General features: G+C 38.2%; 1 protein-coding gene across 1 annotated transcript in view; it reads right to left on the reverse strand.

The window, feature by feature from the left end:
* adgrv1 (adhesion G protein-coupled receptor V1) overlaps positions 1 to 15,240 on the reverse strand; it is a 125,840-nt gene extending 110,600 nt beyond the window's left edge. The window contains exons 1-2 of the mRNA XM_059550160.1: positions 14,970 to 15,240; positions 186 to 373 (exon numbers count right to left, since the gene is read on the reverse strand). Coding sequence (XP_059406143.1) covers positions 186 to 371 — 186 coding nt within the window. The 5' untranslated portion in view covers positions 372 to 373; positions 14,970 to 15,240. The remainder of the gene's footprint in view (positions 1 to 185; positions 374 to 14,969) is intronic.
* Between the last annotated feature and the right edge of the window lie 6,042 nt (positions 15,241 to 21,282).

Consider the following 21,282-nt stretch of genomic DNA (forward strand, 5'->3'; position numbering starts at 1 on the left):
GATTTACTGGTGGTTCTTTTCAAAATATAAACATAACATAGAGTATAAAGCAGTATTTTCTATAATTAAAAAAAATAAATGAAATTTAATAAAAACTGTTTTGCTACATATACAGTATAATAAATCACACAAAACTGGTAGTGACAAGGATTAACCATCCATGCAGAGTGTTTTCCTAAACTTACCAGAACCAGAGCAGTGACATTAACTGGATCTCCAACTCGTTCCACCACAAGTCGCACTATGGCCCTGCTGCTCTCATTTACAACAAACTGAGTCTGGCCCTGGAACCTCAGCACTGCCGACTCAGACCTGACACTTGTGGTGAGCAGCATCAGAACGAGGCCAGCTAAAGCAAGAACAGCTGGCATTCCTGTAGAGAGAAACAATATATACCGTTTAGGAACTATTCGTCTGGATGAGAACACTTCTCTGTGCATAAATATAAATTAGGCAGATGAGATTTACAATTGACCAATCGGTAAGCCCCGCCACCCTTAGTTACTGTTGCTAACTCGGACAAACAAACACTGTTGCTAACTCTCTTACAATGACAGCTGTCAGTGTGAAAACCTTGTCCCTATATCTTCTTGATACATTTTGGACACAGAAGGACCACCATTCAAGTGGGACATGGAGGGATATTTAAAAGATTTAATTTGGAAGCAAGGGTTTACAGATCTCAATGCAAGTGGGAGAAGCCTCATTTTACGTTCGTCATGATCCCAGATCAGCACTGTTCATGTATCGCAGGGTACGATTAAATTAATTTACATTTAACCAGTTTAATATGAAGAGACGTTTTATACGTTTTTGCCATACACTGTACAAGACGCAAGAACAGTCCTCATTAACTTTAACGTTAGCTAGTTTTAGCCAGAGATACCTTCCTAACGCAGCAGATAACATTAACGTTCTGCTCGAGCAGATGAAAATTGTAACTTAATGATAGTATGACAACCAGGAAACAAACATTTTTGACTTCACTGGGATTGGGGGTGAATGCTTTGGGACATTTTGCTCCGTTTTGTTTTGGTTTGGGAAATGGAATGAAATAAATTCCATTGCCTATGCTCTCAGGATACCTGGAATCACTGTTATAAGTACCCCAGGCACATTGTTTTTCCTTTTATGAAGCATAAACCCAATGTCCGAGTTCCGCTCCCCGTGCAGCTGATACTCGACTGCCATTGGCTCATCTGTATTCTAGGGGAGGGCCTTACCTATAGGTAAGACTACCCTGATGTCGTTTATTTATTTTTTTATTATTTATTTTTTATTTTTTGAGCTGTTATTAGCTATGTTTCCACCCAACAATTTGTATGCACTTTTTGGAATATTGCATTAAAAACGCTGGATAGAAAAACCAAGATGCGCATAAATAAAAAAAAAAAATCACATAAAAAACTGATGCAAAGAACATTGCATTGTACAACATGCAATGTTTTCAAACTTTCTCAACTGAGTAGAATACACTTTTTATCCGGTAATAAAAAATGTGCATTAACTATGATCGAAAAAGTCATGTGACTTTGCACAATGGGAACGGGTAACTTGACTATATATAACTGTATAACTGTCTTACATGACTGCATTCCCAGATCAGGCATCCACCTCCGAAAGCAATGACCGGATTTAATGTGTTTAGTCTGCACGCTCTGAGGCGCAAGTAATTTGTAATATATAAAAAATATTAAATTCAGTGGCTTGTCTTACTTTTCTTAGTGATATATAGTGGCAGTTTTCAGGAGGAGACGATTTTGGTGTCTTTTTGTTTTCTTTATTCGCAAATATGTTATCCAATATTCTAGATCTGCGCACAAGTTCAATTCATATCTTTGGATGGAAACATAGTTATTGTTTGGAAAAGAACTGCATGAAACATCCTCAAAAATTCCTCTGAATTGTTATGTTTTGCAGACAAACAACAGCATACAGGTTTGGAGATAATTAATTGCAATGGTGAATTATCCTTTTATGAGTCTTCAAATCAATATAATGTCACTGGTTGGCTCTCATACGTTTCTGGACCTTGACAGTGTCAAAATATCTTAAATTGGTTCTTTGAAACTACATTGGGGTTTTGGTTCTTTGAAACTACATTGGGGTAAGTTATTAATGACAAAATTTTCATTTTTCATGGAGTATCCCTTTAGGAGGTTAAGGTTCCTGACCTTGAAGATCAGATGCAAGTTATTGTCACTTATGAAGAATATTCAGACAAGCATTTATTGTGGTCATCTCTTTTGAAGGGAAAGAGGCTATTAAGTTTTATGACCTCAGACAATGTCTCCTTTTTAAAGATAGTTGTCATGGCTAACAAAACTGAAAACATGAATGTGTTCAAAATGATATCTATTTAATAATTTGCTGCTTTGAAGCATACACACTTTTTTTTATCTGCGCTAAATTACATGGTAAATACACAAGCTCTGAATGAAGTCATCTTGTTTTCCCCATTTTTTTTTTCTTAGAAAAGCCGATTACCAAGGAAAGTTGGACATTGGTTAAATTCAGCTTTTCATATGTTCCATTTCTGCTACATCATGCGGTTATTCTTTAGCCACAAGGTTGCTGGGAGCAGACAGCTTTCATCAATTAAGGTGCCATTTCAGATTACTGAGGGGTTAATTTCTATTGAGTTAGAGAGAATCCAGAAAAAAAACTTTGAGAGACAGAAATGCAGCCATAGGCATTTTGGTACAATTTATCCCACCATGGTGTTTGTGTGCATGTGTGTGCATCTAAATCATTGGCGAGTGTCTGTGTGTGTGTCTGTGTGTGTGTGTGTGTGTGTTGTGTCTTGATGACAAGAGGCGGGCAGGCAGGCAGGCAGGACGGCACAGAGTGGGGGCCATGAATGCTATCAAAACTGGATTAGCGACCGCCGGTGGGCTGAGGCCTGGGGTGAGGGTACAAAGCCAGGACAGTAGAGGGGAAAGCCTGGTATTCAACTCTGCTTCTCCCCCAGAGCTGGGAACTTCCTGACTTGTTCAGACTGAATATACAACAGACACACAACGGCACCCGTACCAGCACCTCTTTCTTATTTATTTTTGTTAGTTTACATTATTGGATAAAATAGACTACATAATACCTAATCTCTGTTTACAGTAAACCTTTATACGTGATTATGTTTAGCATGCTACAAATAAATCCAAATTACAAGTTGAAATGAATGCAAACTAGATTATGTGAATAATGCATAATGTACTACAAGTTCTGTTAATACAAAGCTTTTATATTAAAAAAGATACACTTTTGTGATCAATTTTGACTTCTCTTACAATGTTAATCATCATCATAAGCTCATGTCTTTATCGACTCATGCTTATGGGTAAATGACATGAGAGCAAATAGATAGATAGATAGATAGATAGATAGATAGATAGATAGATAGATAGATAGATAGATAGACAGACAGACAGACAGACAGACAGACAGACAGACAGACAGACAGATTGATATTCATAAATGCCATAATTGTTGGGGAGCTATACCACATAGCATTGTTGGTCTACCTACATGACAGAAAAGGTTTTTAAATAGTAATAAGAACTGAAGCAGTTGCATTTAAAATATTGATTTATAATAATAATGATAATCAAAACTTACGTTTTCTGTTCAAGAATTTCATCCCCTCAAAAATGTATTCAGTTACCAATTTATTATGATATCAGTAAGATTTTTTTTTCTTTATGACACCTAAGAATATAAAATTAAAATCATGCTCAACGTACAAGAGGTGTATTTTGGTTATTGAGTGTTTATGTATTTTGAATAAATTAATAGATTAAAAAAAAAGTAAACTTACAGGAAAATCTAAACTTTTAATTATGTTACAAAATATAAAAAAATACAACCATTTTATCGGTTGAAAATGGACAGAAGACTTTAATATTTAGAGACTTATACTTTATAAATATAAAGAAAAAAATAACTGAATAAATGAGCAACCTAAAAGTTAACAATTTTATTTTAGTTCCATAATATCACATTGTATTTTCATGCACTCATAAATAAATGCACTTGACCTGACTAACATGGCCTGACTGACTTACAAAGCATCTTTGTTTATTTGTTCCTCAGGAGGTTCACGCACAAGCAATTCAAGGAGATGTTCAGGCCATCAGGCAACCCAGAGGTTACCACAGCCTCTTTGGCCGCATCGCCTGACATTGATAAAGACGGACACTGCAAGACACTACTCACCCTTTGCCAGATCACCACAGGACATGCTGGCCTGAGGAACATCAACCGATTTATCAATGACCAGGAGGCCACTGAGCCGCCAAAACACTGGTGGTTTGGCTCTTAGTCTGACCCCAGGACAGTCTATTGTGGGGATGTCTCATTTTTAAAGACAAAATGAAGATGGTTTTCACAGTGAAGGAGGTCAAGCTTCTCTCTTTTCCCTCAGGCGCAAAGGAGGCCCACAGCAGAAACCTTTTGCCATGCAGCGCATATCAGATATGGCCCAAATGCCCAAAAAATGTCAAAAAGATGAAAGAGGGCATGAATTTTGGGTGAATATTCAGTAGAAAGCTGCTTCCAGTGGGAGATACATACGTCTTTCTGCACTTGGGAAGTGTGCTGTTAAGTCAATACAGTGCCTCAGGTGGTCTCTTTTTTCACTCGATATGGTTATCTCTGTTCAGTCAACCAAATCCTTCAGCATACTTCAACTCCACTTTCAAAAACAAAATGCTTGGGGTGATTTATATCTTCTCAGTGGTTTCCCCCGATAGCATTCTGGAATTACTCATTACAATAAAAATGCATGCCTTCCGATGCCAGGAAACTTGATTACAATGGACTCTGTAAATTATCATTGATGCTGACTGAGTAAACTACTTAATTCAGTCAGATTAGTAGATTAGCATGTGGGAAATTTGCCCACTCTGTGTAACTCTAGAGGATTCATTTATTCATTATACTTTCAGTTCCCCCCATGAAAATGGAAATGTTGACATCATTTAGACACCCTTATGTCGTTCCCAAACTTTCTTTTATCTGCAGAACACAACAAATACATTTTGAAGAATATCTTTGTGTTTTTGCCCATACATAATTCATAACATGAATAATCACGTCAACATTTTCCAAGGTTGTCCAGTTGCCAGATCTTGCATGAAACTCATCCTTCTCACACAATCGACACTCATTATACAAATATCAACCCACTTGTGACCTCAACTTGGCAACCTACAACCAAGAAGTGCTGTTGATATCTGCGCAGGTTGTAGCACGGGAAGGAAACAAGCATCATTGGTATAAACGGGAGGAGAAAACCCAGGTGGTACTCCAGCAAAAACAAAACAAACATGTAAATTGAGATATAGCTTACGCTTCAAAAGGCATTAATAGTTTAATTTATTGAAAATGAGCACTGCAAGTTTCAAAATCAGGTGCCGTGCTGCTTTGTTTACTGCAGTTACAGGGTAAACGCTTATATTTCTGGTGGATCGACAAGATAATATTCATTTATTTATTTTATTTTTGTTACTACATGACCAAAAGCAGATGAAACATTCATTAAAATATTTTCTTTTGTACTCCACAGAAGACTGATTCATGTTTGGCACTGTGGCACAGGCTTTCATTTTTTGGTGAACCATCCATTTGATATTTAGAAAGGTGAAGCCCAAGGACAGTTTGACCCCATCACCTCATGCAACGGGTTCACATGGCAGCCATGCCTCTTAACGTAACTGAGACTTCAGCAATTACACTGGATCACCCTGCTGAGGATGTGATAAAGTGTAGGGTTACGGGTCTACGCTGCTGGCCCAGCAGCCGCCTCTAGTGTTACCCCTGCCCGGCAGCAGGATCCATAATCTTAACATTAATTATTCAATCAGCAAGACTTCACAGCCAGTACTAAGCAACAAGGAGAGTGGTGTGTGTGTGAGTGTGTTATGCAATACATTAAGCCTTCGGTGAGGTCACACACTTTGACTCCATGTAGCCGAGCAAAGTCAATGTGGTGTACTACATGCAATGTTTTCAGACTCTCTCGTAACATTTCTAATTACTATTTTCAAGAAGAAATACTCAAAAGTTTCCTATACTTTAGCCACTTTTGCTTGGAGCTCAAAATAATAACAGTATGCGCTGAATCCAAATTGCAGGCTTGACTTAATCTAATGGTCTGTCTACTTCTGTAACACCCTGTCTGATGAGACTGTGGTAAGCTTTGGTAATGTGCAGTCACATTTATCACAGCACATGACATGGTAGCAGAAGTAAACTCATGTCCCACGTAGCTCAAGTTAGCCAAGAAAAGCTGCAACTGATGCATCAACAGATTCAAACCATTCGCCTCTCATCTTTTTAAGGCTTTCACTTGATGGTTTGGCTGGCAAGTGCACTATGGTATAAATTAAGAAAGTAAAAATGAGAAAACCGCACATAAACACAAAGCCTTTGAGCTGAATCATTTTGAAAATATCATAAATACTGTGAACATACCAAAAGCATATCATACTAAGCACTAAGCAGGCAGCATTTAAAGGCAACATTAGACATTCTCAACTCAAAAACTGGGTCAATGTATGGTATTCTTATATATATATACCAAATCAAATGGCCAATCTTAGCAAGATTGACAACTGTTACTAAAAAGCATTTAACAAACATTCTGAAGGCCCGTTTACACCAAGCATGAAAACTACGTAGTAGATATTGATGCACCTATGTTTTGGAAAAGAGCCATTATGAATATTAGCAGTACTTAATTTCACTATGTATAGGTTACTGTACATCACTGCAATGAACAGTGTGGGTTTAAGCTAGGTCTATCTTAAGCTTGGCTCAAGGTCATTTGGGGTTATGCTGGACAAAGCTGATCAATTATGACTCAGCAACTTGGCAGGCTGACTTTCCTGTAGCGGTAACACCGAAAGCTCAGTCACTGCTTCATTATACTTTAAAAACTGATGAAGGATACTGAACCTGATACTGGCCGAATTACGTGTTTGATCAGTTTAAAAAGGCACAATAATAACCAGACTCCATTGTGGTGCATAGGCTCATATGTGAATAATAAACTGAAGTAAACCACATTCAGTGTGGTGATATTACACTGATATGTCGTAACAACACAACACACACATGAAGCAGCAGAAGCGAGACAACATGCTCTGTTACCTCAGAAACCGACCTCATTCAGAAAGTTCTGGGAACCTTCAGGGCTCCCATATATGGACAGCTCAAAAGCCAATAATTGCCACTTGTGTTGTAGCCCCTCAAGTATTTTTAGATGGGGCCGATATCCTGAACATCTCGAGGTTGGGAAACTTAAAACATTTAATAACTGAGTCTGGTTAAAACATACATCATTACATTTGAAGAGAGTATCTGAAGACCACAGCTTTTCGTTGGCGAGAAACTCATTTGGTGAGCGTTGCCCAAAATGTTTCTGTTTATTTTGAAAGATACAGGGAACCTAGAATTAGTGCACAAAAGTGTGTATTTGAGTGGGTGCCGAGAGGGTTGAGGACGAGCAGATACCATTCTTTCTGAGGAATGAAAGCAGAGGACAAGAAAATATCTGCTCCGGATAACAAGAATGTCCAAAAGCTGTGTTTCTTTATTGTCATATGTTATTCTCAACCCAACATTAGCTTCTAGTGGAGGGACTACATGCCAATCAAGTCTGCTGGCCGGAGAGTAAAAAGAAAGAAAGCAAATCTCTCAAAGGTATTGTCCTCAGGCCGTCGTCTGACCCTTTCAACTTGAGCCAACTGCATCCTGCGTCCTTGTTCCAAAAAACACAATGACTTTTTTCCCCCGCTCAATATATGGGTAGAGGACTAGAGAAAAGGTCTCATTGAATTTCACACGGTGAATGTTCCCGAGGCCGCAGAACTCCATGACCGATGGGCTACAGCAGCAAACAATGGATGAGAGTGAAGAGAAATGCACTTTCAAGGGATTAAACAAGGAAAAGCCTCTCAATGGCAGCGAAGAGAAGAAAAGCAAATTATAAAGCTTATTGCTTCATCGCATGTAGCCAGTCGGACCTTGGCTGAAATGCTAATTGCCTTTCTTTTCAGCTTCGCACACTGAATCGGGGGTGTGTGCGCTTGAGAAAGGCAGGGCACTCACGATTCAGAGACAGACGCGCACACACACTCTAAAGATTTTAGGAGACTGTGTTGTACTCTTTTTTTTTTTGCAACATTGTTTTCTCTAGTTTTTCTTCTTTTCCCACTCTTTTTTTAAAACGCTGGTACTTCAGCCTTCCAGTAGACCGAATCAAGCCCCCATTCAGACAGATAGTTCTCTTTCTCCCTCGGTTTTCCCTCCCATTACTCATTTAACGAGCGAGAGATGTGGGAAATTTCTGTCCTGGCCTCTTCAATCTGCTGAGTTTGGCAGCCGCAGGACAGATGGCTGGATTGAGGACAGAGCAAATCCCTGATCAAGCATAGCTCCCTCACTGACTCTGAATCAGTGGCTGCGGACCCATTGAGTCTTCAGTAAAGTTTGGGTTCCCACGTTATTGTCCACTGTATCCTTAAAAATGTACACCTGTTCATGTTAATACTTGTCTTGATCCTATCCTAAATTCAATGGCTGAGTTCAATGAGTGTTCAGGAAACCTTTTTGACAACAGTCATTATTTTCACACTATTCTTTAGTGACACTAGTGATGCATAAATTATACGCTTACCTTAAACAAAAACGACACCAAAAACATAATATCTACAAAACTGACTAAAGCAGCCACAAACAAATTTTTGTTTAACATACATGGTATATTATTGAAATCTTTACAACCTACCAACGGTAAACATGAAAAATGCCTTTAGATAGAGTCTTTTCTACCTTTTGTAACAATATAGTTTGTCATGATTAGGGTCGGATTTAATTGCAATATAGTGAAGTCAACTTAGGAGTCCCTCTGAGGGGATGGGTGACAGTTAAGAGCCTAAACGATACTAGACATAACCTGCTAAAACTAACAAGATAATTATGGAATGGCTGGATAGACTGATGGAAAGAAAGAAAGAAAGAAAGAAAGAAAGAAAGAAAGAAAGAAAGAATTCAAAATTACTATTTTTAGTTTATTTATAATCAAAGTAAAGAGTAAGACAATGGTATGGAATCCTGTGTCCACACTAGTATAGATCCTGATCAACAGGTGGGAGGTGGGAAACAGACACAGTCCCAGTTTGTTAAATTCCTCCACTTCTGAAATTCCTTCACCATGAGGAACCAAAATGGGGTAAATACTTGCAAGCAAAAGGACAGAAAGCAGGCGAGAGTCTGGAGTGAGGGGGTTGGAGGGGGGCATAGGGGAACACAGATGAGGGTCAACAGAACATCTCGCCTCAGGGCCCACTGAAGATAACAGACGTCCAGCCTTCAAACTACTTTCACTTTTGTGAATCAACAAACCGCTTTATGTACAAATCCTCAACATTTATGCATGATGGATTCAGAGTTACGGGCTGAGTATGGATATAAAAATGATCCCTGACCAGCATGCATTGTGGCAGGCAAGCTGCTTCACCAGGCAATAGCAAGATAAGACAAGAGGCTCAAGGAAGGGAAACAAGGCTCTATAGATTTGTGGCCCCCTGGGTATTAGGATAAACGCTAAGGAGATAAACAGCCAGGAGGAGGGTCCTTATTGCCCCAACCACAGGCCAGTGAATCCTGGATGAAGTATCAATAAATGAACATCTCAAGAGGGAGTAAGGTAAGGTCCTTGAAGTAGTTTCTGTAAGTAAATAAATAAATAAATAAATACAATTTATAAATATGCTTTTTTCTAGAATTATATAAAATTATAAAAAAAGGCATAACCACAACATGTTTATTATATACGAAACACATAACAATACCTTAGAGATTTACACAGACATAAAAACTTTATAACAAGTATTAAATTCCAATTCTGATCATTTATAATTAGTCCATTAAAAGATGTAGAGAGAGATCTGTTTGATTTTAATCTGAAAAACACACTAAATTAAACTCGTAAACCAAGAAGCAAGATTGTGTTTTTGACAGATTACCACAGTTTACCACAGTCAATGATGACATGTAAAGTTCAAATAAATTAGAATAATTAATTTTTCCAACCAATAAGGTTCTCAAATTTTTGACCATAAAAAAAAAAAAACACACCAACTACCTGTTTGTCATTACTTGGCAGGTTGGCATTAGTTTCTATTACCGTATATACTAAATTTTATTTGTGATTTTGTTTGGTGTCAAAAATGGCACAGAAATTACACACATTAATGTGTAATTAGCAGAACTTTGACAATTAAGCACATCAAGCATTTATGCAGGGAGAAGTACAGATTTAATTTTCATTTGAAAAGTGAAAAAGAAAAAGGCACAGGAACTTTTTAAGCCAAATGATGGTGACTGATTACACCATCAGACTTATTGGAACGGTCTCAACCCTACGAAGTGTCTCATATGACCACCACAAATCAATCAACATTAAACCTTGGATGGATCAGATCTTTTCTGTTTATTTTAGCCATTTATGTAACAAATGTAACACTATCTACTATGAGGACAATTGGACCGAATTCCTCAAGAGATCATTCATCAGCCAGAAATCTTGGAAAAGGTCTACAGAATAGCTTGTGGTATGGATTAATGCCCCATGTATCCGTGTTGAATAAATCACATTTAACAGAAGCGAGCAAACAAGCTCTGCGGGGGGAGAACACAGTGTTCATGCGTTAAGAGGGCACAGCGTGACTCCACACCATGAAACAGTTTTAAGGACCGACAGTGAAGGTCACAGTTCAAGTTCAATACCCCACAGAAAAAAAAAGGTTTAAAGCTTTTCTTTTGATGCTTAAAGTTGTTCTATAGAACCATGTGCAATAGAGAATGTATGCAAGAGTTACAGAGCGATTTAAGGGTTTTCACGCTATATTCAATTTGAATAGGAATCAAGCTTGTGATGCAACATTTTGGTGAAAAATATTTAAGAACAAGCTTGCTTATACCACAAGTAATAAAACAAAGTAAGATCAAATCAAGAGAATTTAATTTAAAAAGATATAGAGAAAGAAAGAAGAAACAAGAGAGACTGAGCCATATGTAGACCAGTACAAGAACAAAATCAATTTCAGAAAGGTCAAAGAGAAGTGAATATTGACCAAAGACAAACTCCATGGCACAATTGTGGCAGATCATGACAAATAATGAGACCTCAGGATTGCCGCTGGATTTGACCATTGCTTCAGAATATCCTGCCATACTTCCATTTTCAGCTCCAGAATAAACAGATACTGAAATACTGTGCGTAATTTGTCAGCGTACTGCTGAAGATGCATACCGATTAGCATACCAAAAAAGGTCAATGTCTGCCTTTTATATAACATGACCTGAATCATGTAATGTAGCAAAATCAGTTATTCAGGACTGAAAAATGGCATAAACTTTTATGTTTCACCTTACAAAATGGAAAACTAGCAAATGAAATGTTAATATATACAGTGTATGAACAACAACAAAGAGCTTTGTATGATTTAGCATTTTTCTGCATAATACTGAACAAAACCCTTGGTTAGGTGGAGTTTAAATAAGCAACAGAACAAAAGACAAAAAATTGGAGGAGATGAATGGTTTCTCACTGAGAACAGCATTAGGCAATGTATGATTCTTTATATTAAAATTTTGCGTGAATGACATTGATGGATTGTTACGAGTCAAGTGGTCTACATTTATCAAAATTGAAATTGAATTTAGCCTTGTCTGCGAATGAACTACCAACCCACTCGTCGAAGACCAGTGACATACTCCCACTGTGTTTTTTACTGCTTTGGGTCTGGGGTCTTTGTGTAGCATTTACAGAAGTGAATTCAGTTTCTCCACATGCTCGGTGACATGTGCAGGGATTTTGTTTTCGCAGAGGCCACAGGCTGGTGGGAACCCTGCTAATTCTGCTAAGAAGGTGTGAAATTATAAAACTGATTAAAAGTGATGTAAACCTGAAAAAATGCATCGTATTCACCCGGTTTTTGTTTCTAAATGGATTTTTAAACTGACATTAAAAAGACAGGACAGGTTTCAAACAAACATGAAACTAGCCATTTACAAAAGCACTTTGATTTATCAATTTAAATATGTTAAGAAAAAAAGGTGGATGCATTCAATGTTACAACAATGGAGAAATATCAATATCTCAATATCAAAAAAATGTGAACATTTTTATTAAAAAAAGGCTGTTTAAGAGAAATGTAAAAATGTGTATCATTATACCATATTTTAAGCACATACTTTGGCAAAACTGTAAATCTCCAAAATATCAAACAAACACTGTATACTGGAACATGTGCAGGTAGTTTTGTTTCAGCTCCAGCAATATCAGTATGTTATGATTTTAAAAGTCTGACTTTTGAATCAACCATTTAACTAATAAAAGCTACTTTTATTAAGTACAGTATATCAATGTAGTTTATGTTGGATATGGAGATACCAAATTCTAAGAAAATGCATATTTTGATCAACAGAAAGAATTACAATTCTCTAATATAATATAATATAATATAATATAATATAATATAATATAATATAATATAATATAATATAATATAATATAATATAATATAATATAATATAATATAATATAATATAATATAAGCTTACTGAGAACTTCATGTTTGCCATATGGTGATTTATATGCACAGAAACCAAGCAAGTGTGTCTGCTTTAATGCAGTGTCTAATTTAATGTTTCAAATAACTTTCTTGTGAAAACAAAATGACAAAATATGGGTGAAATAATGTTCTATGATCATTCGACGTAACATATATAATTATGTACCACAGACTTATTATTCTGACCTGTACTTATTAAAATATACAGTATAAATGAATAGGGGATCATACTAAATTATATTGTATTTTTAATTATTAAAAACTTCTTGATGACAAATTGGTAAACCTAGTGGTCTGAAGGATAGTGGCAAAGATTTGGTAAATATTTAACATGACAATTAATTAGTATTTTGGGGCTACACTGTGATCCTTAAACAGAGTATTTTAATGTCATCTAATGATTCTTGTTCTAAATATGTCTGAAAAGGGTTTTTGGTATTCAAACTATTGTTACACTGAATTACATGTCCCCTTAGTAACTAAAGTGTACATATTTTGTACACTACCTGTCCTATATCCTACACATACACAAAAAGTAAGTCGTGCCAACTGGTTTGTAATAAAACACTGCCTCAAGAAAATCTGCTCAACACAATTGTGCTTCAGACATACGGAAGAGACGGCTTCTGTTGTCGATGAACAGACTCAGCTGGTGAAGTACAAAGGGAGAGTGCATTAGGAAAGAGCCATTGGGAAAACAATTAAGACAACAAGGCTGTTTAATGAAAAACACAACTAAAACATGTTTCTCTGCCGCAGCATTGCAGACAATTCTAACAACAGCCTTCCCCATAAAAGAAGACTTGGATAGGCTTGTGTGGTAAGGGAGGTAGCTTCTTCAGCTTTAATGTTTATTCTTTTGTCTTAAGGACCTGTCTCATCACGCGGGACCCTGTGTGGTCCGTTTCCTTGTGGCATCAATCACAGAGCGCTCCATCTGTGAGCAGCGCCTTCGCACATCTCACTGGATTTAGTGTTTATATTACATCCTCTCTGTTTTCTCAACATGTAAGGCCCTATTTAAGGGGAGGTACAAAAACAGGGGCTACCACTGCAAATGTTACACCCAGCCGTGAATCACATGCACTGAATGATGCTCAACTGAAGCTGTATAAGGGGGGTGCAAGAAGATCATTCAATCCATTGAGTCCACAGTGCATCTATTCAGTAGATAAAGGGCGCCCCTAATGAATTAAACACGAAACAGTATAAAACAGACTACCAAAGATGCCAGTTGATGCATTAAAACAGAAGAAAGACTGGATAAAACCATGTTGAATGTGTCTAGTTTACAATAACTATAATATTGGCCAGTGTGGGTAGTAAGAAACTACGCCATTTTGATCTTTAGTCCAAATAGGCTACAAGTAATATTATTTCAAGTGACTTATGCATAATTAAACTACAGATATATTTCACTGCATATTAATTGTTAGGCCTATAAGGCAATAGCAACCAATACTAGTTGTGGCCACGGAATTTTATTTTTTAGTCAAAACAGTATAAGATCACTCTTGCGTATAAACAAATAATTATAATCCAAAAGTAGCCAGATTGTCCTATAAAAGATGACGTCACTGATTTTTACTGATAATTAGCACCAGATAACATTTCAGAACTATGACTAATTCACGTAGTGTTACATAAAACGGAATAAAAATAGTGACACTAAAGTGAGAAGAGCCCTCGTATCATTAAAACGGATGAGGAGAGAAATCACAGTTTGAGTTTCGGATGACAGGGGGCTTCGCGAGCGCGTCCCATCTCAAAGCCCCTGAGTGGGGAGGAGCCCCGCCGACTGTTGTTTTATCTCAGTGGGAGCGCGAGGAGAGACACAAAGCGCGCTGAAGACCCTCACAGTAACCATGGAAGCGCAGGAGAATGGCCTCCCATCCGCAACCGATATGAATTGATTGAACGTTAACATGTTTATAAACGATTGTATCTGATGTGTTTATTATCACGGGAGGAGGAAAAGACTATCAAACCAATCTGTCATAATTGGCTCAAGGAGTCGCAAGAAAAGTGTACGCGAGTTTAAAGAGCAGTGCGTTCTGACCATAAAGCCAAAGCAAATAGGCCTTTAAAATAGTTCAAATTAAATATTTTGCCCATTGTAGGATACGGCTTATTAAGCGTCCATCAGGTTAAAATAAGAAAGAAACCCTGCAAACGTATAATTCAAATATCTCGTGTAGAATGAACTGTTGTAAACTGACCGTTACGCTTTGAAGCCCTTGTGTCGCGCTGACCGGGGAACCCTATTTCACCAAATTGTTGCACAAAACAAGTTATAAGGACATGCAGTGCGATATATAAGTTACTTACCTAACACTTTGTTGTAACACTCCAAGGCAAACGACAAAAGGTCCGGGGTAAATGAAACCGTTCAGCGCTGTGTCCGTCAATGTGATGATAAATACATCGTACTGCGCTTCCACTGATCCTGGACAGTTGTTGTTCTTGAACAGCTCAATCAGTTTGGGTAAGAGAGGGTTTTCTTACAGGGTGCTGCGTGGATTCTCCAGTCCATGCGGTGTGAGTGTGGATGCGCGTACAGCTCGACATGCGCTGCCATGCAGTCCGTTAGGCGCTTGTCCCGTCTCAACTAGTGGACTTGGGTAGAGCCCTTGTCTTGTCTGAGCAGGGATGTGCTAATCTCATTAACCTCCGGGCTTGACAGATCGAGGGAACAGCTCCACCCAGCGATCTGTCTTCCTCAGGCGGAGAGGCTATTTGGGGAGGTAAATGCCATTTCTAAAATCAACCTGTGGCTCACCGCTGCACTGCAGCTCTCTGATGATTCCCACAAACACCCATGATTAGACAGGACTTTCACTAGCCACTTTAATATATCAGCCTTGATTTAATAGAGGCTGGTGTATTTTAAAACGGACGTTTAAGTATTACCTATTTTTGATTTAGGCTACAGTGCATTGTATAAATGAGCAAACTCCAGGGTTGCCAGGTCCCAGAAATATTTCCAGCCCAATGACAACTCAAAACCCGCCCAAATGGAATGAAAACTAGCCCAATTTTTCAGTGTCCAATCAGATTAGACAACGGCTGGATTCCCACAAAGGGCCTTAAAATAAATTTATATAAGTTTAAGTTTAAAGTATTCGCCTTTTGTCTTACTCAAATTCTTAATATCACACACTGTGTTTTTTTTAATACACAATCTCATACAATAAAGGTCAAATAAGAACATATCCTCTCTGATATTTTCTGACCCTAGTCAGAAGTACTAACTTGTACTTACTTTTTCTCTTCTCAGCACTTCTCTCCGATGCTTTTCTCTCCAGATCTGCAGCTGTTCTGTTTACACACAAGCATCAATATTAAAATTAACACACTGTTAAACTAAATTAACATACACTGGCTTTTATCAATATTATTACAAATAATTTTATTTTAGACATTGGTGCTCTCTTCCCCACCCTTCTCAAGGTGGTGCTGAATAGATTTCAGCAGTAAAGAGAGAAAGCATCCGTGGTGATGGTTTAAATTCATGGCAGCATATGTTTCTTCTTTGCATGTAAGCTCGAATCCTCATTATATTTAGCAAAGATTTCTGCTCTAGCCTGTTTCGTAGCTTGTTCTTTATCAGTGACATTTGGGAAAATGAACACTCAACTGCTGCATTGCTGAATGGTAGAGCAAGAAGACTCAATGCAAAATTCCCAAGATCTTCAAAGTTTCTATCACCTGCAGTATCTGTGTATGCAGAAACTTCTACCCAGAAGTCCTCTGTTTTACCATCTTTTGCATTGTTCCATTCCAGAGTGTGAATTACTCTCCACTGTTGCTCTGCTTTTCCTACATCTCCCTTGAAGAGGTGGAAAAAGGGAAGATCATCAATCCTTGGGTTACTTTACGACAGAGTATGACTCGGTGACAGGAATTTGAGAGCCTCTAACTGTTTAATGTTATCTGGAAGTCTCTTCCTAATTTCCTTAGATAACTCTAGCACGTAGTCCCTGTACGTGCGTTTCATGTCCTGTTCAGCTAGGTCACTTATTCCATTGCCTTCAAACAAAGCAAGACAGAACTGCACCCCAAAGTCTACGGCATCAAGTGGCAAAAGATTCTCATCAGAAAGGTTAAACTCCATGATGTCTTGCCAGCTCTGGAATGTCTTCGGCAAACCTATGCGCTCAAGCAGGGACCGGTAAAATGTTAGAAGTTACGTAAGAAGTTTTGCAGGATCAGGTTTGTGAAGTGGAATTGTTTGGAGGAATTTCAGGTATATCAGGTTAATATTGTCACTATACATTTGGCATAGCTCCTCTCACTGTCTTTTGTCAACTGAAAATGCAACTTAAGCTCCACATACTGTGCAAGGATCTGGTTGATGCACTCACTAATAGCGAGCCACCTAGTGTCAGACTGTTGCAGAATCTTCAGTGGGCTTTCACCTACATTTATGGTTTTGTACAGTTCCGAATATTTTTGGAGACGCTGGGTGGCATTTGAAAACCAACTGTAGGTCTGAGAAACCATGTCTGACGGCTTTTGATGCACAGAGCTGAAGAGAATGGCACACACACTTTATGTAGACAATATGAGGATTGCGGTCACGGAATTTCTGTAGCACTGAATTATGTTGCCCACACATTGTGTTACAGCCATCAGTTGCAAGACCGATGCAATTCAGTATGGACAATTTGTTTTCATCCAGAAATTTGAATAAAGCATTTGCTATGGTAAGTGAATAACCAGCTATATTGATCATTCCTGCAAAAGTGCTAATGATTCGTGAGGGCTTTTTGCTGTAATATCTGATGACTATACACAGTTGTTTTTTGGTCGTGACATCAGTGCTCTCATCAACAATTAGAGAGTATGGTCCACTTCCTACATCCTCCAAAAGGTCTTCATGTACTACTGGTCCTATCACTGAATTAATTAGTGCTGTGCATGTAAACTAATGCCTTCGAAATTTCTTCCACAACACTTCCTAAGTGGTCAACAGTTGAAGTGCTTGAGTGACAAGCAACATGGGCAGCCAGCGTCAACTCTGCCTCTTTCACAGGTGCATTATTTCTTAGAAAGGAACTGCCTGTGTCAAATAATGTTCTGCGCATTTAAGAAAGGAGCCGCATTTTTTTATGTTTTTCAGTCACAGCATGAGCTACCAGATCACTGTGGTGAGCTCTTACTTCACATTTGCAATATTTGCACAACGCTTTTCTATCATCATTTGGAATATCATCACTTCGAATCCACTCATTTAATCCTTTCTCTGTCTCCCATTCTTTGCGATACTTCTTTCCATACTTTCCCCATTTACCTGACATTTTAGAATGCTGCTTGTTCATCCACAGACAACCGAACCGACGCTTCTGACTACAACGCTCTCATGATGTGACTGACGATCACGATGCTTGATTTGTGATGTCAAAGCACATGTGGCACGCGCGCCTACTCGCATCTCCCGAGAAGCAGCGTTTGTTGCCAAGTATTCATTCCCGGGGATCAACACCCACTAATAAAAGGTTCCCTTTTATCTTTGTCAACAATTATTTTACTTTATTTTTATTTATTTTTTTGCGGCCGCGGAACATTATGAAAGTAGCCCAAAAAACCGCAACCCGCAACTCTGTATTTTTTCCCGCAACTCCTTTTCTAAAATAGCCCAATTGTGCGGGAAAACCGCTACCCTGGCAACCATGGCAAACCCCCATATTTAAAGATGTATTTTCTTAATGATCACTAACACAATCCATAGACAAAATGGCAAAATTCAAATGCATTCAACATACACTTAATAAAAACAGAGAAATGTATGTTAAAAATCTATGTAAAATACATATAAAGTTTATGTAAAATAAATAAATTAGCCGATTTGGTTTAAATGAAGGATTGCAGAAACACCCTAGATTTTAATGGGTCATATGATCACTATTTTGTGTATTTGGTATAACAGATTATGCTGACATGCTTTAATATTAAAATATATATATATATATTTTCAAATACTGCACAGACTGCACAAATTTCTGCCCCGCCTCTCTCAAATGGTAGTTTTCTACAAAGTCCCTCCTTCTGACAAGTGCAGTCTGCTCTGATTGGCCAACTGATCCAGTGCATTGTGATTGGGTGAAAACCGCAAGCACTCATTGGAAATGCAACACCTCTTTCCATAATCGAGAGCATTATCTTTTAAAATACATACAGTCGGCATCTAGTCATAGCTGGAGGCGTGGCGAGGGCGGAGTCGGCGTGGGGGAAAACACTGCGAACATCGTATCTGAATGTCAAATATGCACATATTGAGCGCTCATTCCCAGAGACGCGTAGAACAATTTTAGTCTCTTTTAACTTTAATATTCATATACACAAGTCCATATCGATATTTGATTCATTTTACAGCCCTAATATAGATGTATTCTAAAAATAGGCAAATTCCGTGACGTTCTGCTTACAGCAAGTTCTATTTTTGACTGGATTCCGCGATTCAATCGTTTCGCAAACACAGACGGGGTGAATGTATCAATGAAAGGGTAAAAGTTCTGACACAAAACTAAGTTGTTATGTGTCCACACACTTTGGGTAAACAGGTTTATGTTCGACACTAGGCTAACGTTACATTTGCTTAAGGTAGAATGATAAGGCTAATTATATATACATGCCACTTTCTGAAACCACCTTACAGTTTTGATAGCGTTAATAATAGAACACAATGTTAACGTAGCCAGCCTGTGATGAATGCCGACTGCACACACACATGCTTAGTCTTGGGATTTCCACAACTTCCTCATCCTCACAACTTTATTGCTTGTAGCCATTTTGTCATCCTTTCCGGTTCTGTATGTTTATTAGGAAGGATGTAGAACTTCATTTCATAATTTGTTAGTTTATTGGAGGTACAGAAAACGACACAGCAACACTTTGGCATGATTGTCCCGTGTATTTCAATTGGCGCCAACGCAATATTTTCCCCCACGGGCTAAATTCACATCACGTGACGGGGCGTTCCCGGGGGCTGTATATAAATGTAAAGACCGTTAATAATTTTCTTAGTTTTACCATCAGTTCAAACCGAAAGAGGAACAGAGTGGTGTGACAGACACAGTGATGAATCTCATATGTGTTTGGAGTACACAAGCCACAGACGGGTTAGCTGACTCCACTGTGTGACCATTTCTCTCTCTCTCTCTCTTTCTCTCTTTCTCTCCCTCTCTCTCTCTCTCTCTCTCTCTCTCTCTCTCTCTCTCTCTCTCACACACACACACACACACACACACACATGCGCACACACACGCTTTTGAACATTTTAAATACTTAAACTAATAACAAAACATACATACAGTTGCTGATTCAGAAGCGCTAGATTGTCGTAGCAAAGTCAGAATTACCTCCTCTCCTAGGTTCATAAAATGCATTGCTGTTCTGTTGTAAGTAATCTTAAAGATTCCTAAATGCATCAACGTTCGGAAGGCCAAATAAATGTATCTTGCTTTCACCTACACACAGCATCTTCCCTGACATGGCTGCTTCAACACTAACTGTGGTTACTGAAACCATTTTGGTGGCATTATGCAAATATTTCCACAAAGTGATGTATACATGGGGGGGGGGGGGGGGGGTGTTTGAATGAGCCATTTTGGGGGGTGTGCCAGAGTCTTAACTTTGATAAAGAATATCTCTTTGGATTTGATACATAGCCTAGTCTTTCCAACTTTACAGATCTTCTTTATGCACCAAGAGCTTGTAACACTCCAAAGAGAAAGGAAAAATTTAAATTGGATCATATGACCCCTTTAATACAACAAATGTATAATATTCCAGTTCTTAGTATGTTCTCTGTTTTTTTAAGTATAACGCACTGACCCTTCTTGGCACTAAGTATACAAATTCATGACAACATCTACCCTGACTTTAACTTCTAGATGATGACCTCTTTAACTGCTCTGGTCTTTAATGGGAAGTGTTGCATAACACGTCCACTGAAGGATTTTCACCTTGGGAGAATGCATATCATCATTGTCATGTTGAAAAAATGCCCAAGAATGCAGGGAATCAGGAGAGAGTTGCATCTTCTGTTTCAAGTTTTTGTATTGCATCACACAGTGGTGTGTGAGTTCATAACAGCATTGATAATGCATAACTCCCTCACATCTTCAGCCCTATCCTATATAAGAGCTTTACTACTAAACTTCACTGTGGCAACCAAGCACTTCTCAGTGTAGCCTACTCTAGAAACACCATAACATTTTAGATCCTGTTAGAGACAAAATGACTGACTTGGTCTCATGAGATGAGAAAAAATAGTAGACGTTACAGAGCACCCCTTTGTTTTGAACTTGAACGGTTTGTAAGAATGACATTTGTGCCAGTTATAACACAAATTATGAAACATAAAATAATTACTTATCCTTGGATTTCTCTATTTGATAACCGTGCAGCCTTCCGCTGTCATTCATATTGATTCACAATCAATGCCTTGAGCTGGGAGTGGACTCAACATAAACCATGCTTCTCTGGGAGACCCTCAACTGGTGGAGACAGAACATCTTGATGGACGTGTGCTCATCACTGAGAGCTTTTCTACAACCAGCAGAAAAAGCCTTGTCCAGAAAAGAGCCCCTTCCGGAGGAATCTCAAAGAAAGAAGCCCAGACACAGAGTCTTTACAG

This window comes from Carassius carassius, chromosome 5, assembly GCF_963082965.1.
Source record: "Carassius carassius chromosome 5, fCarCar2.1, whole genome shotgun sequence".
NCBI classification, from domain to species: domain Eukaryota; kingdom Metazoa; phylum Chordata; class Actinopteri; order Cypriniformes; family Cyprinidae; genus Carassius; species Carassius carassius.